Below are 15744 nucleotides of genomic sequence, written 5' to 3'. Positions count from 1 at the left end.
GATAAGAAATTTCTTGACCTATAAGATTGTGAAAATCTTTGGAATTTATTCAGGAAGACTGAGCTATGTCACTCAATTCTGTATATTTGAGGATAAAGATTAATAAATTTTTAAGAGGGATATGGGGTTTGTAGAGGATTCTGATAAAAGTAAAAAGTTCAGAGTGGAATAAGCTATAGGCAGTCTCCAGGATATCACAGGGTTCTTGAACTGTTTGTAATAGGAAACTGCATGAAAGGGTCGCAGAACCAGCTGTGGTGGGAGAATGCTAAAGCAGAGGAAGAACAGCTACCAGTGGCATCAATGATTCAGTGAGTGAGGCGAATAAGTTTGTTCATGGGGTGTGGGGGGGGGGCAGTTGTTAGAGAAAGCCTGCAGAAATGCCCCATTCCTGGCAGAAGATAACTTGCAACTGGAAAATTCATCCTGTTGGTCTCCTAAAAACTTGTTTGTATGTAAGGGGTGTCTGTAAGTTGAGAATTTGTTTTCTTTAGTATAAAAGGTTACCTGCAGGACAGAGTATGTAATTCGGGGAGGGAAGATGAGGGTTATTGAATGTTCACAGTATTCGTTGTAGTGGTTAGCGCAGTGCTTTACAGCACCAGCTGTAAGATTGGGTTCAATTCCCTCCATTGTCTGTAAGGAGTTTGTATGTTTTTCCCATGATTGCATGGGTTTCCTCAGGGTGCTCTGATTTCCCCTCGCATTCCAACAGCATAGGGTTAGCGTTAATGAGTTGTGGACATGCCATGTTGGTGCTGGAAGTGTGACGATACTTGCACAATCTGCACTGATTGTAAATTATGCAATTCACTGTTTCAGTGCACATGTGACAAAGTTAATCTTATAAAAACAATTTCCTTTATAGTAACTTTTTCCAGTGATTTCAGAACTTAAAGAATTTACATGTAAATTAATTTCATTTGCTAGTTTAAATAAACTTATACAACACTAATTTGACAAAAGCATTATAGATGAATCTTTTGTTTTAACATTCAGGTATTAAATAAAGAACACAAACTTGATGGAAGAGTTATTGATCCCAAGAGAGCACAAGCTATGAAAGGCAAGGAGCAGATCAAGAAAATCTTTGTCGGTGGGTTGGATCCTGACTGTCCGGAAGAAAAAGTGAGAGAATACTTTGGAACTTTTGGAGAGGTAAGATCCTTGTTTGTACTCAGAAGTACATAAATCTTTTTACTGTGAATGTATCAGAGGTTCATAAATTAGCCCAGATTAGAAACCTGTGTCTACATAATTTGCATCCAAGAAGGAAGTATTCATGGTATTTCTATATTAACCTTTTTCTAGCTAATCACTTTTGCCAGTTCTTTGCTGTTACTGGGGCATTGGTGATTAATCTGATAATATGCATGTTTCTTTGCAAAATACTGTTTGAATCTTGATTTTTGTTGAAAGCTGCTTTCTCATTGTTGTCGTGAGCATAGGAGGTGGGGCATGGTCTGCCAGCTGAATTTAGTTATAGGTAGGAGTTTATACGCATGTAAGTAGTAAGTTATAATACTGTGGATAGACACTCATTTTGGGTTAAAATATCCTGTTCCCACATGAATGTAGAGCCAGTTTCATTTATTTTCCAGCTTATTATAAGTGAAGCAAGTCAGGTTATTGTTCTACTCAACCAAATCAATGTTATGCAAAAAAAGGAGCAAATTGCTGGAATACCTTAGTGGGTCAAGTAGCATATGCAAGAGGATGGTTGATGTTTCAGGCTGAGATACTTAGAGGAAATGGACAGTATCTAGAAGTGAGGAGGAATTAGACAGGTTGGTAGAACTGGATGAAGCATCATAATGGGCAGGGTGAGCTAGTTAGGAGGGGTGGGGGTGTTGTTAAGATGGTGGCTTGTAAATTATTGGATGGGCACAGGGGGAAGAAAATACAGTGGATTTAAAAAATGAGGGGTTTGAAAATAACTTCAAAAGGCAGGAGAAAGTATGGCCAAAAGTTTGTTTTGGACCAATATTATCAGTGATGTAAAGGAATCTAGAACAAAATTGTTAAGGGAACAATAGAGTTGCTTTCCCTGCGGAACTTAGAAAAGATAATTATTTTATTCCTTAGATTGAATCCATTGAACTTCCCATGGACACAAAGACCAACAAAAGGAGAGGATTCTGCTTCATCACATTCAAAGAGGATAACCCAGTGAAGACAATTATGGAGAAAAAGTTTCATGATGTTGGAACGAGCAAGGTATGGTAAATTTTAAAAAATATATTATTGGTAATTAGTCGTTGTACAGCATAGAAATGTGCCCATTGGCCTACACTAATCCCACTTGCCTGCATTAGGTAGTAAATGCTGGTTATTCATATGCATTTTTAATACTTTGTCAATCAAGAATAAATGAAAATCTCAACTATTTTTATATATCACATTCATAATTGAAATAAGCTTTCATATAATGTTATTTCTAGACAATATTCACACATTCAGTTGCTGTTATGTTTTTTTTAAAGGTTGAAATCAAATTGGCCCAGCCAAAGGAAGTCTACCAGCAACAACAGTGGGGAGGCAGAGGTGGATTCACTGGAAGAGGACGAGGTAGTGGAGGTATAATGTATGGAGGGTAGTGATTTAGCAGGAAATGATCATTGCATATTATTCTATACCTGTATAACTCTCGTCAGCCTAGGCAAAGTTTGTAATGTCTGCTGACCATTGAACTTTTTACTAAGGCTTGAGAGCTGCGCAGCCAAACCTTGGTGAGGGCGGGGTATTGATGATTAGAATGACAGCAACTTCTGTTACATCTAACAAGTATGAAATACATATTTTTAAGAGCCTATAAGATCTAAGCATTCTGTCAATGCATGGATTAAGGCTAGATATGCTGTACTGGCTTGAATGCAGCCCTTAGCCCTGTGAATAGCTTGTTAGTTGTCAGTGAGCTGTTGTGTTACTTGCCCAACACCAGCCCCTACACACTGAACCTTGAGCATTCTATATCTGTGGGTGCACCAATAGAAAGCACCAGGTACCCAGCAAAGTAGTATGTAGTGATAGGAAGGGAACAACAACCTCTCCATGTACATGTGTGGCCAATTCATTTCTGCTGGAGTTTTCACCGAAAGCACCATATTCCCAGTAGAGCAGTACACAATGATAGGAAGGGTGATAGTTTGTGACAGGTGCTTGATGCACCAAAGTGAGAGGAAGCCATGCTGTCAATAACACATCATTTTCAATGTAATGCTTTAATAACTTGGTGCTGATTCCATCACTGCTCTTGTGCCTGTGAGCATACCCCCAGCACAAAACAAAGTATCACTGGGTCATGAAATACAAATTTACTCTATCTCAATTAGCGATACTGGTGGGCATGGCTACTACTTTTGCAGTCAATGCATTCCTCCCCCCTCCCAAAAGATCACTTGGCTAAAAGAGCTGCTGATGAAATGTTTACATAGAGATGAGGCATGCATTTAGAGTACAAATCATGTCTTCAGATTGATCCTACATGCATTAATGGAGAAATATGATTGCCTGTGCTATCTTAAGTTTTAAACAGAATTCCATGAACAGTTGTGGGATGAGTTAGATCATTTATCTGTTGTGCCTTCTGCCTTGAAGTGAACGGATCTGTAACTCTTGTGCTTTCATTCTTTTATATTTTATTTGCTTTAGTAACTTTTTGTTATCAGTCCACCTTATTCGCAATTGTAGTTGAGCATGGGGTAAATGGATTGCTGTAGTAAGGATTAAATAAAATGGATGGTGCTGCTATTGACCCTCTGAGTCCACTTGGAATGCTAACAATTTTTGTTTTCCCTTTCTAGGACAAAGTCAGACCTGGGGTCAAAGCTACAACAGTAACTATTGGAACCCAAGTTATGGAAATTATAACTATGGCTATAACCAGAATTATGGTGGATATAGTGGCTATGACTACCCAGCATACAACTATGGCTATTATGGTTATGGACAGGGATATGGTGATTATAACAGTAAGTTTCAGAGACCAGGAGTCAATTCTCAATAGTTTACTAGACAAAGTCCAGTAAGTAGCCCCTCATTCTGTTAGTCTGCTGAGTTGCTGATCTTGTTTAATCTGTTTTGGAGAAAAAAAATTCAAAAAGCATTGCAAAATGGAGAGAGACTTGCTTTGTCTCTCTAGTAGGATTCTTTAATAGTGAGTCACATATCTACCTATAGTCTTTACATGGTGTGGAGAAACCTAGAAAGAATGTAGTTTTACCCCATACATTGGTGTCTGGCTAATGGCTTACTAGGGAGGCAATCGGATTTTCAAACTCTGGTATTAAATCATCTGCATTTGGATGGTGGTAGGTGTAAAATAAAAATTTGAATAACTGAGTTTTCATAACCACATCACACCCTAAACAATGAAATGGTCATTGTAGTAAGATATTGTTGTAAAATTTTATTTTATTAGATACACCGTGGAATAGCGCTTAGCTGTCCTTTGAGCTGCACCACCCAGCAACCCACCGATTTAACCCTAGCCTAATTACGGGACAATTAGCAATGAACAAGTAACCTGCAAACTGGTGCGTCTTTGGACTATGGGAGGAAGCTGGAGCACTCGGTGGAAACACGCATCCACGGGGAGGACATACAAGTTCCTTACGGAGGACACCGGGTTTGAATTTCAAACTCCGATGCCTCGAACTGTTATAGTGTCGCCTTTACTACAGTACTGCGATGGTTAACTCAGTAAATTTCTGCCAAAGTGTAAATGTCTACCAATTTGTGTACAGCAGTACCTGAAAAACAGCAATACATTTAATAAATTTATTATCTATTTAAAATGTTTGTTGAGGAATATGAAGTATTGATAATGAAACCCCTTTATAGTGAGCTTCTCTAGAGATGCAGCTCGTTAGCCCCTCACTAACAGCCACTGGACTCAACCGTGAGAAAACTACCTTTGTCAAATTCTGTTTATCTAGGGTCAGTATGACTTAAGTCCCACTAAAACTGGGAAGTTGGGATGTTTCAACCAACCAAACCCCAATCTGTACAAATATTGCCCCCATGCAATTTGCCGTCAGCAAGAAATAACTGATTGTACACTGCATACGATTATAAAGAAAGTATATTTACAAATCTCATTCTTATTGAACAGTTAGTAGGAAAAAGAAAAGAAAAAAAATAACGAGCCCATTACAGTTAACCCAGTCCAAGTGTGCACACAAGTCAAAACTCATCTTAGTTGTCTTTAACTTGCACGCTGGACCCATGGTTTGCATGAAAGCTCACACCACCTTCTGAATCTCACTCAAAATCCAACTCAAGCAAACAGACTCCCCCACGGTGTATTGGTCCTTCTTCCTTGAAGCCATTCATGTGCAGAATGTACCTTGTGCAACAGTGATGGAATCCTTAGCCATCATCCCTCCTGTCTTTTCCCAGCTCCCACTCAAAAAAACCTTAACCCAGGTCAGTGTCCCGTCACAAAAACTCCTCTGCCCAACGTTCTCTAGAACCTTTTCCCAACTCTATCATCCTTATTGGCTGACATAACATTCCTCAGTTGAGCAATATAGCCCTTCATTAGCTCAAACCCAAACATGCTAAAAGCAAAACAGACTACTCTTACAGAACTGCTAAAATGAAATATCTACAGCATAGCAGTAAAAATCTTATCCAGGGTTTTGCAGCTACAATTGGGCCACCGGCTCTTTCCCAGCTCTTCACGCCTAGTAGAGATCATAACATTTTGCAGAGCTAGTGCTCGGAAGATTGTGGTTTCAATTCTCGCCACTGTCTGTGAGGAGTTTGTACATTCTCTGGTTTCCTCCCACATTCCATAGATTCACAGCTTAGAGTTAGTAAGTTGTGGGCATGTGATGTTGACACTTGAAGGCTGCCCCAGCACATCTTTAGGTGTTGATGCAAACGATACATTTCATTGCATGTTTTGATGTACATGTGACAAATAAAGAATCTTTTTATTTGATCTTTAATATTTGATGTCAGGGACAGTGCCTCTGACAGGATAATATACTTACTGCATTGGAGTGCCATCCTAAATTTTTGTGCTCATGTCCTTGGGCTTGAACTACAACTTGAATTCTGAGGTGCACAATTGACCCAATAAGCCATTGCTGATGTGTTCAAGTTATATTGGTTGAAACATTTCCTTGGTCACAGAAAAGTTATGATGCGGGATTTTCACCCAGGCTCCTTATCGGATCCTTTTATGGACATTTACCTGTTAGTAGTTGAGAAGATTGGATTTTGGTTCCTTCATTAGATCATAAGACATGGGAGCAGAATTAGGCCATTTGGCCTATTGTGTCTACTCCACCATTCAATCATGGCTGATTTATTATCGCTCTCAACCCCATTCTTTGCCTTCTCCCTGTAAATTACATTAGCATGCTGAGTCTCAGCTCGCATTAGAACAGTAACTTCATTAAGGTATTGAGTATTGATTCCTGTGGAATTGATAAATAACAAGGGAGTTTAATGCCTTCTCTTCTATACCCTTTTAGGCCCCAGTATGTATCTCTTTGTTAGCATCCTGTGTCTTTGAAAATCTGTAGTATTCCAGCAATGGTCTTTCCTATTTTGCAACAGTGCCTTTTCATACCACAAAGTAATTTTTTGAGATGATAGAATCCCAGAATACCTGTGTAGTGAAATGCTGCGATGGCCTTAGTTACGTTTTCACAGGAAGAGAATGCTATCTTCAGATTACAGTAGAATTCCCTTCATTGTTGACCAGGTGATCCTCCCAAATTTGATTGCTGAATGGAATAGAAATGATATCTGCCTGTTTTAGGCAGGTTTATTTAAATAGAATAAACCTTTACCTTAAGATGGTGGCTTGTGATGCTTTGGCAGAGCAGTACACTGGAATTAACATGTCCAGTGGTATCTTTGCACCTTCTGAAACCAGCAAAGACTAAAGGATAATGGTTGGAAGAATATCTTGAAGTGAAATTTGGTTTAAGTAGAAGTGCCTGAGGTCAGCACTATTTTGTTGATTAAAGTGGTAGTAGATTAAGTATTTATATTTGAAATAAACTTTCAGGTTGCACTGATACTGGATAAAATATGCAAATTTAATCTGAGGGGAATTTGAGGATGATAGTTTTGTGTGATCAGGAGAGACTGGTATCTCCAGTCTGTGAAGTATAAATGGAACTTCTGACAATAAAACCCTGGTACTGTATTTGGAAAAAAAGAATAAAAGTTGAATACAACTCTGCCCTTTTCAAAACCTATCTAGTTGTTTGGAAAGTTGCAAATTGTCAATAAAAAAAGATTTCAAAGAATGTTATGTAATGTAATTTCTCTGTCCAAAAGGCATCCAATTTTTCCATTATAGTTTCTATGTTGTTAACCACTTTACACATAGCATGCCATCAACAGCAATAAAAATGGCTGTGATTTGTTTGTGTTCAGTTGAGTGAATGTTAGCTTCCTGTTTCTTGGAATAGTACAAGAGATTCCTTTTAGATTATACAACCCCTCTTTTTAACATACCATAAGATTAGGAGCAGTATTAGGCCATTCAGTCCATTAAGTCTGCTCTGTCAATCCATCATAGCTGAGCTATTATCCCTTTCAACCCCATTCACCTACCTTCTCCTCATGACCTTTGACGCCCTTGCTAATCAAGAACCTATCAATTGCTCTTTTAAATACATCCTATGACTTGGCCTCCACAGCTGTCTGTGGCAGTGAATTCCAGAGATTCACCACCCTGTAGCTAAAGAAATAACTCATCACCATTCTATAGAGACATTCCCCTATTCTGAGACTGTGTCCTTTGGTCCTCAAATCCACCACCATTGGAAACATTCCCTCCACACCCACTATCCATGCCTTTCAATATTAGATAAGATTCAGTGAAATGCCCTCTTCTCCTCTCAACTATTTTTCTAAACTCCAGCGAGTACAGGCCAAGAACCATCAAACTCTTCATAAGTTAACCCTTCCATTCCCAAAATAATTCTTGTGTATCTCCAACTTTGTTAGACAAGGGGCCTAAAACTGCTTACGATACTCCAAATGCAGTCTGACCAGTACATTGTAAAGCTTCAGCATTACATTGTTGCAGTGCCTTGGAAAAAGTATTCATCCCAACTCTTTGTTCACATACATGATTATTACAGCCAGGGATTTTGAACAATTTAACTGAGAATTATTTGTGAATCACGTGCTCCTTTCTTTCACCGACTTAAAAATACAGGGAAAAATGTAAAGCATGAAAAAACTTAAAAACTCAAATTGAAATATCAGCAGTTCAAAGGTATTATTCCCCTTTGCTCAGTACTTAGCTGAACCACCTCTGGCAGCTTTTACAACCGGTAGTCTTTTTGGATAAGACTCTATTAACTTTGTACAACGTGATGGAACAAGATTTACCCATTCCTCCTTGCAAAATTACTCAAGCTATGCCAGGATAGTTGGGGAGCGACGGTGGTCAGCCTTGAGTTCTTGCCCAGAGAAGTTTGATCAAGTTGAGGTCAGGACCCTGACTGGACCACTTAAGGCCATAAATTTTCTTTATTTGAAGCTATTCAATGGTTGCCCTGGCAGTGTGCTTTGGGTCATTCTCCTGCTGAAAGAAGAACTTCCACCCTAGTTTAAGCTTTCTGGCTGAGACTAGCAGATTTTTAATCCAGGATCGCTCTGTATTTCACAACACTCATTTTCCCATCAATCCTGACCAGGTTTCCACTCCCTGCTGGTGAAAAGCATCCCCGTAGCATGATGTTATCACCACCATACTTTATAGTAAGGGTGGTGTTACCTGGCTGATGCACAGTATAGTTGGCGCTCACTATCCACGGGAGATTGGTTCCCCCCGTGGATACCAAAAAACACAGATGCTCAAGTCCCTTATATAAAATGGTGTAGTATTTGCATATAACCTACACACATCCTCCCGTATACTTTAAATGATCTTTAGATTACTTATAATACCTAATATGTAAATGCTATGTAAATAGTTATACTATATTGTTTAGGGAATAATGACAAGGAAAAATCTGTACACGAATCCCAAGGCGAACAATGGTCAAACAACGAGTGTTGGAGAGAGAACTTCCAGGTTTTCCCGATCCGCGGTTGGTTGAATCCACGCATGCAGAACCGCGGATAAGGAGGGCCGACTGTATTAGATTTACGTCACATATACCACTTAGTTTTGAGGCCAACAGGTTCCACTTTAGTCTCATCCAAACATAAGACCATCTTCCACATCCTTACAGTTTCTTCTAAGTGACAATTTGCAAGGATGTACATTTTTTTTAAAAGTCAGGACTTCTTCCTTGCTGCTCTTATGTAAAAACACTTTTTGTGCAAGGCCTTGGAGATTGCAGCCACTGACTTCTGCAGCTCACTCGGAGTGACTATTGAAATCACAATAACTCCTCTTACAAGTGCCGTTATTCTCTGGCGGCCTGACCTAGGCAGTGTGGCTGTGGTCCCATATTTTTTCTACTTTTTCTTGATGGACTACACTGAACTCTGAGGCATGTTCAGTGCCTTTGAGATGGTTTTGTACCCTTCCCCAGATATGTGCTTCTACTATTTCCCTGACTTGAGTTGAATGCTCTTTAGTTGTCATTTTGGGTTGGTTTGACAGGAAGAGGGGTATTTATTCAGGTGATCCTTCAATTTTCTACATCAACAAATTGGGTGAGTTTGTAAGGTAATATACAGTATTGCACTGAGGAAAGTTAGTATAATAATTATAAAGGGGATGAATACTTACACAGCTTCACAATTTTTTTAAATTTTTAGTAAATTGTTTACAGATTTTGGAATTTTTCTTTTGATTTGACATGATGCACAATGTTTTGTAGATTTGCTCAAAAATCCTACAATATATTTTAAATTTAGAAAATGAGACAGTAAAATGTGAAAACAGTTGTGGCAGCTAAGTTTTTCAAGACACTGTATATTCTAATCTTCTATTAAACTCTTTGTTCACTATAATGTAATGCTGACATTACATTTGCCTCCCTTGCCACTGACTCAACCTGCAATTTAATCTTTAGGGAATCCTGCAAGAGAACTCCCAAGTCCCTTTGCACATGTAATTTCTGAATTTGCTCTCTGTTTAAAAAATAGTCTGTGCCTTTATTCCTTCTAACAATGTGCATGATTACATACTTCCCTATTCAATGTTGCATCTGCCACTTCTTTGCCCATTCTCCTAATCTTAGTCCTTCTGCAGACTCTCTGCTTCCTCACCACTGCCTGGCCCTCCATCTATCTTCGTATTGTCTGCAAACTTGGCTAGAAAGCCATTTATTATTAATCAAATAATTGACATAGAAAGTGGAAAGAAGTGGTCCCAACATTGACCCCTGCAGTCCACCGCTAGTCACCAGCAGCCAAACACAGATGCTCCCTTTATTCCCACTCTTTAACTAATGCATTCAGCCAATTTTCTATTCATGCCAGCATCTTTCCTGCTAGTATAGTACCTCATTGCATTAGTCAATACTGTGATGGAAATCCTGGATTTTGCATTCAAAACATGAGGAAATCGGCAGATGCTGGAAATTCAAAGCAATTCACACAATGCTGGAGGAACAGCAGGCCAGGCAGCATCTATGGAAAAGAGTAAACAGTCGACGCTTTAGGCCAAGACCTGGGTTCCTTTTTCATTCCAAGTCTGAGTAGGAGCTTGGAACTCATTGGTTCCTTAACAGAGATGAGGTTGCCACCATCTGAGCCAAACTGACACTCTGGCAAAGGTTTTGGCTGAACAGCAGTTTAGTTCAAAAGGTGGTCAACGGCTTGAGAGTTGACAAATCCTTTTCTTCAACTAATTTTATTTTCAGGTCAACCAGGCACCTATGGTAAAGCTCCGAGGAGAGGAGGAAGTGGCCAAACTCAGTATAGGCCTTATTAGATGACTTGGCTGTTCCGAAGCTCTCCAGGAACAAGGTAAGCGGTGTTCCTTGGGTTTTTGAGGCCAGTTTGCACATACAGAATTAAAAAGCTGGTTCAATTTTCATGAAGTTGCCTTGTTTTAACCCTGTAGCAGATCATCAGTAGCAGAAAAGATTAGTTCATCTGAGACCTTCACTTTTTACTGATCTAAGCATACATAATAGTATCTGTAATATAAATTTTTATTGGCTATCATTTGCCTCAAGTTTTTCATTACTATCGTCCACTTCAGAGTCTTTAAAGCCACTGTATCCTTGAAGCCATGTAAAATGAGCATGATTGCTATCCAAGATCAGTAAAGAAAGCACACGGATTCCAAGTTGTCAGATGTATTGGTTGTGAGAAGATGGTAGCATTAGTTATAAACTCTCTCCCTGAAAAGGTGGTAGGAATATAGGTTGAAAAGTTCTTCATTTTGCACAGACAGAAGTCCTGTGGCTTCCTTCTGTGCCATAAATGCCTCTGATCTATTTAGTGGAATGCTAAGAATGATCTTTTTTGAGAGATTTAAAGGTTTTTTAAAATAAAAGATCATGTAGTAAAATTAACCACTGGTTTGCAAAAACAGAAATCCACCTTAGTGAATTGTAGCAGATTTTAAAATACTATTAAAATGTTTCATGATTCTTATTTCACAGTCTGTGGGCCGAAGTGAAGTTTATAAATTTAACTTGGGTAGTGACTTCTGCTCAGCAGTGAGAGTTGGGTAGGGAAGGAAAGGACATTATACCATTTTCAAATTCATTGCATCTTTATGGTAATCTCCGACCTAATTTGGCTTTGTATGCTGCTCCATACAGAACTGTTTGAAATCAGTAGAGCCTAAATAATATTTAATTGAAATAATGTAAGTTTTTTTTAGAAACACATTTCACAGGACAAGCTAAAAGTTAAACTGCAGTCTTGTGAAATGGGCAGTGGTTATCACTTTGAGTTAGTTATCTATTTTTGCATGTAGTATTAACCTTGACTTTGTCTCCAGATTGAACTAGCTCTTTAATTTCTGTGCTTAATATAATCTAAATTTATTAATTGTTTATCTTTATGCTGCAGATATATAGTATATTATTCTAAACATTAAATATGGGTATAACTTTTTATTCTTACTCCCATTTAGCTCTTTTTGAATTTTTGCATAAATATTTACAGCAGTAAATTGTGTAAGGATAACCTAGAGATATTTGAACACTTAATGAGTAAAAGATCTCAGGTAATGTACCATAATGGGTTTTAAGAACATCAGAGCAACAACCTGATAAGAATTCTACCAGTCTAATTCTGACTTGTACCGTTATGTTTGTACCTGCCAGTGGGAACTTCATTGCAGGCCATGTCACCATGACCACACGATTCGTACAAGCCTGCACATTGTGGACAGAATTCGAGATGCCCTGTGGTATGGTCTCTTCCAACCTTCTGTCTCACCATAAAGATTAAAGACAGTTTAAAAAAAAAACTCTAATTATACACTTTCATTCACGCAGACATTGTTTTTCCTTTTTTTAGATAAAATTATGTAGTCATATTTTCTTTACAGGCTCAAGTTAAGTGGTAATATAGCCATGACCTCCTGTTTCTTCAATGGATAAAGCCGTTCTTACAAGTTGTGCTTTCTTTTAGTAGTGTGTAATTTGGTAATGTACTATCAATCGCTAAATAATGCTTGCTTTTTTCTTTCTATAGCTCAGTAGTGATGCGTGACTGATGAATGTAATGTTAATGGACTTGTATATTTTTACAGCATCTGCAGTGTGTGATTATATTAATATATTGTAAATGCAGTTGGCTTAACAACTGAAGGCTGGGCCCAAGAGCATGGAGGACTTGGGTAATTCCTTTGAAGATAACTACCAATCAAACAAAATATAGTTTTGCTCATCAAACTAATTCTTTTTGCTACTTAAATATTGGTAAAACAGTAAACATGTCTCGGCCAGCCCAGTACTTCACATGGTTAGTATCTGCTTTTATAAAGCTGAGGTAAAGGCTTAACCCCATGATTGTCCCTTCTGTTTTTCAGGCAGCGACAACTCTTATAACAAGAGGGAATAGACATCTTTTGAAATCCTTTCAGAGAAGAAATCGGTCACAGATTTTTTTTTTGCATTATGGGCAGTGTTGAATTTGGACACATTACTTTTCCTTTGTAATTTTTCTTTTTTAATGCAAGTAATACTTGACTGTGACTTTTTTTTGTAAAGGGGACAAAAGTTGTGTAAAGTTTTTAAACTAATATAATGTATCACCATTTAGTCTTACTGCTGGTGAGCACGTCGTGGATCAGTGTGGCAGATGTAAGGGGAAAATGTGTTTTTTTTGTTGTATGAGCTCTGTGAAATATTTCCATTTGTAACTCCTCCTGCGTGATTAAATAAAAACGTTTGTACATGTTCTTAGCATCTCATTGTATTCCTTTATGCTCAAATTCTTGGCTCAGTCACTCTGGAAGTGTTCAAAGTTAATAGTACTTAAATAGTACATTAATGTGGATTGTAGTTTTACCATAATGCAGTTTTAACTTAATATTGTCAATGATTATGTGTTGGCTTTGACTAATCTTGAGTTTTCATTTGTAGCTTATCACTTGATCTCACTGTAATGACAATTGATTTCTAGCTAAGAACAGTGTGGGTTGAGGTTTTCCCTTTTTATTGAAAAAAAGAACACTGCCTGAAAATGGTCCAGAAACCATTGTACATTGTGCTTTGGTTCAAATCGTAGGTTTGTAAGCCGGTTGGTGCTGCCGTGTCATTCACACTGGACTTCGAGGTGACTGGTCCCTCGCATTCGAATCCAGCTGGCATCCATGCTGGTTTGAATGTCAAGCTCATGACTTGGCCTTGTAAAAAAAAACCAGAAAAGTGCTAAAGACACGGCAAGATTGCTGCAAGATGTGCCACAAAGCATGGAGAGGAACAACAGCAAAGGACCAACATGAATATACTAATGTCAAATACACAGGGCAATTGAACAAGAAAGGTAAAAGTGCTAAAAGGTTGATGCATGATCCCCAATAATTATTATTGGGGATAACTTGTTGGGAATGAAGAGATGGACTAATCTAAACCATGTAGGACCAGAGAAACACTTTGCTAGTCATGGCCTGAGTGCCTTTGGAACTACATTGTTGTCCGTGGTGCATGTTGCAAACTGTCAGACACAGCTTAATGAGAGTGAAATCCTACTCAATGTGGCCATAAAAGAGGCCACTGCCCATTGAATTTATGCTGACTATCTGTAAAGCAATTTGTTCCATTTTCTTTGTGTAGCCATACTGTATATTTACTGTCTTTGTAAATCAGTCTAATTTCCTTTCTGAATTCTTAACATTTTTGCCAGCCTTGAGGAGAATTAGCAGGAGTGGATTGTTTTGTCTTTTGAACCTGCTCTGCCATTTTTGTTTCTTCTCATGCCTTGTGGCGCATTGGGCAGCACTTTTGCCGTTTCTGTAGCATTTGACTTTTTTTTAACAAGGCGGAGTTGCTAGCTCAGAATCTCAGCCCAGCACAGATGGAAAGTGTGCAAGGAGCCAGCTGGAGACTAACTCAGGACCATTCGCCTCGAAGTTCAATGCTGATGCCACTACACCACCGGTTGGCAACTCTGCCATTTAATAAAAGTGTAATTTTTAAATTTGTAGCCTGAACTGTTTCCTGTGGTAATATTTCACCTCTATGCATGCACCCCGTCTTAAAAACTTCAAGGAAGGCCTGTGATCTAAGGGAGAAGAATGTCATAAGGACTCAACCCTGTGGGGTGGGAGGGCGCAGGGGAATGTTATTTAATGTGTCTCAAATGGATGATATTTTAAGAACAGTGGGCACACCCCCAAAAAAGTTTGCATTCTCCCATGAAAGATTAAATGACCCAAGAAATCTTGTATTAGTCCAGATATTGGTCACGTAAATCACAGCTCCAATCTATTAACATTCTTTACTAAACAAGGAGTTATGTGCTGTGTACAGTATTCCAGATGTACACTCATCAATGCCCTTGTATAAGAGACATAACTTTTTACATTCAGTAAATGACAACATCATTAGCCTTCCTAATACACGTTAGCCTTTTGTGAATCATGCATCTCAGAACACCACTCCCATATTTTAAATAAAATGATTTTTAAAATTTTTGCTGTAAAATGAAGGGTGACCTGTAGACGTTTATAAAATGGGTGGTTGGTCTTGCCAAGCTGTGGAAGTTCAAAACTAGAGAGCATATGTCTAATATGAGGGGAAATATTTGAAGATGTCAGCAGCAGATTTTCCCCACAGATGTTACTGGGTATGTAGATCATGTACTGCCTTTGCCAAATATCCCTTTTATTAGTCTTTAATGGGATGTTGAAAACAGATTTGGCTAGAAATAGCATAGTCAAGGTGAGCATTGAGATGCAAAGGTGGGTTACCTTCTGGATTTTGAGGATATTTGGCTTATTGTATGTTGGAACATGAAATGGAATTTCAATTGTTTAAGTTCTAATGTTGAATGGATGAAACCTGAAATACTAACTTTTTGCATTAACCACATGGTGGGTTTTTCTCATGGCTACATGGAATTGCATAATAATTGTGTAGAAACTAAATGCTGTTGAATTGGGTGCAATGCAGATTTCAAAATGTTACAGATGCTGAAATTGTAAAATAACAATATTTCCAAAGACTCAGGGCAGCAATATATTGAATGTGAATTATCATTTTATCATGATATAAAACTTCCCTTTAGTGGAGGAAACTAGAATTGTAAATTTTAAATCAGACAGGCTAGTCTGGGAGTGCTTAAGAAATTATTTTCCAGAGTGTGATGATCTGGTAGGGTAGAAGATGTAGCCCATTA

The 15744-nt window shown here is 38.3% G+C and overlaps 1 protein-coding gene across 4 annotated transcripts in view; it reads left to right on the top strand.

Moving 5' to 3' along the window:
- The window catches only part of LOC140714281 (heterogeneous nuclear ribonucleoprotein D-like), a 42747-nt gene extending 29444 nt beyond the window's left edge, over nt 1-13303 (top strand). Inside the window, exons 3-9 of one of the 4 annotated variants that reach the window (XR_012095854.1) lie at nt 1000-1158; nt 2086-2217; nt 2484-2577; nt 3804-3971; nt 10800-10905; nt 12222-12307; nt 12932-13303. Coding sequence is in view for 3 of the 4 variants with exons in the window: in XM_073025361.1 (XP_072881462.1) it covers nt 1000-1158; nt 2086-2217; nt 2484-2577; nt 3804-3971; nt 10800-10870 (624 nt within the window). In the remaining variant the exon portion in view is untranslated. Of the gene's footprint in view, nt 1-999; nt 1159-2085; nt 2218-2483; nt 2578-3803; nt 3972-4420; nt 7387-10799; nt 10906-12221; nt 12308-12931 lie in introns of those variants that run through there. The other 3 variants (XM_073025361.1, XM_073025362.1, XM_073025363.1) reach the window with 3 other exon arrangements.
- The last annotated feature ends 2441 nt before the right edge of the window (nt 13304-15744 follow it).

This window comes from Hemitrygon akajei, chromosome 21, assembly GCF_048418815.1.
Source record: "Hemitrygon akajei chromosome 21, sHemAka1.3, whole genome shotgun sequence".
NCBI classification, from domain to species: domain Eukaryota; kingdom Metazoa; phylum Chordata; class Chondrichthyes; order Myliobatiformes; family Dasyatidae; genus Hemitrygon; species Hemitrygon akajei.
This window is presented reverse-complemented; position numbering and strand designations above follow the sequence as displayed.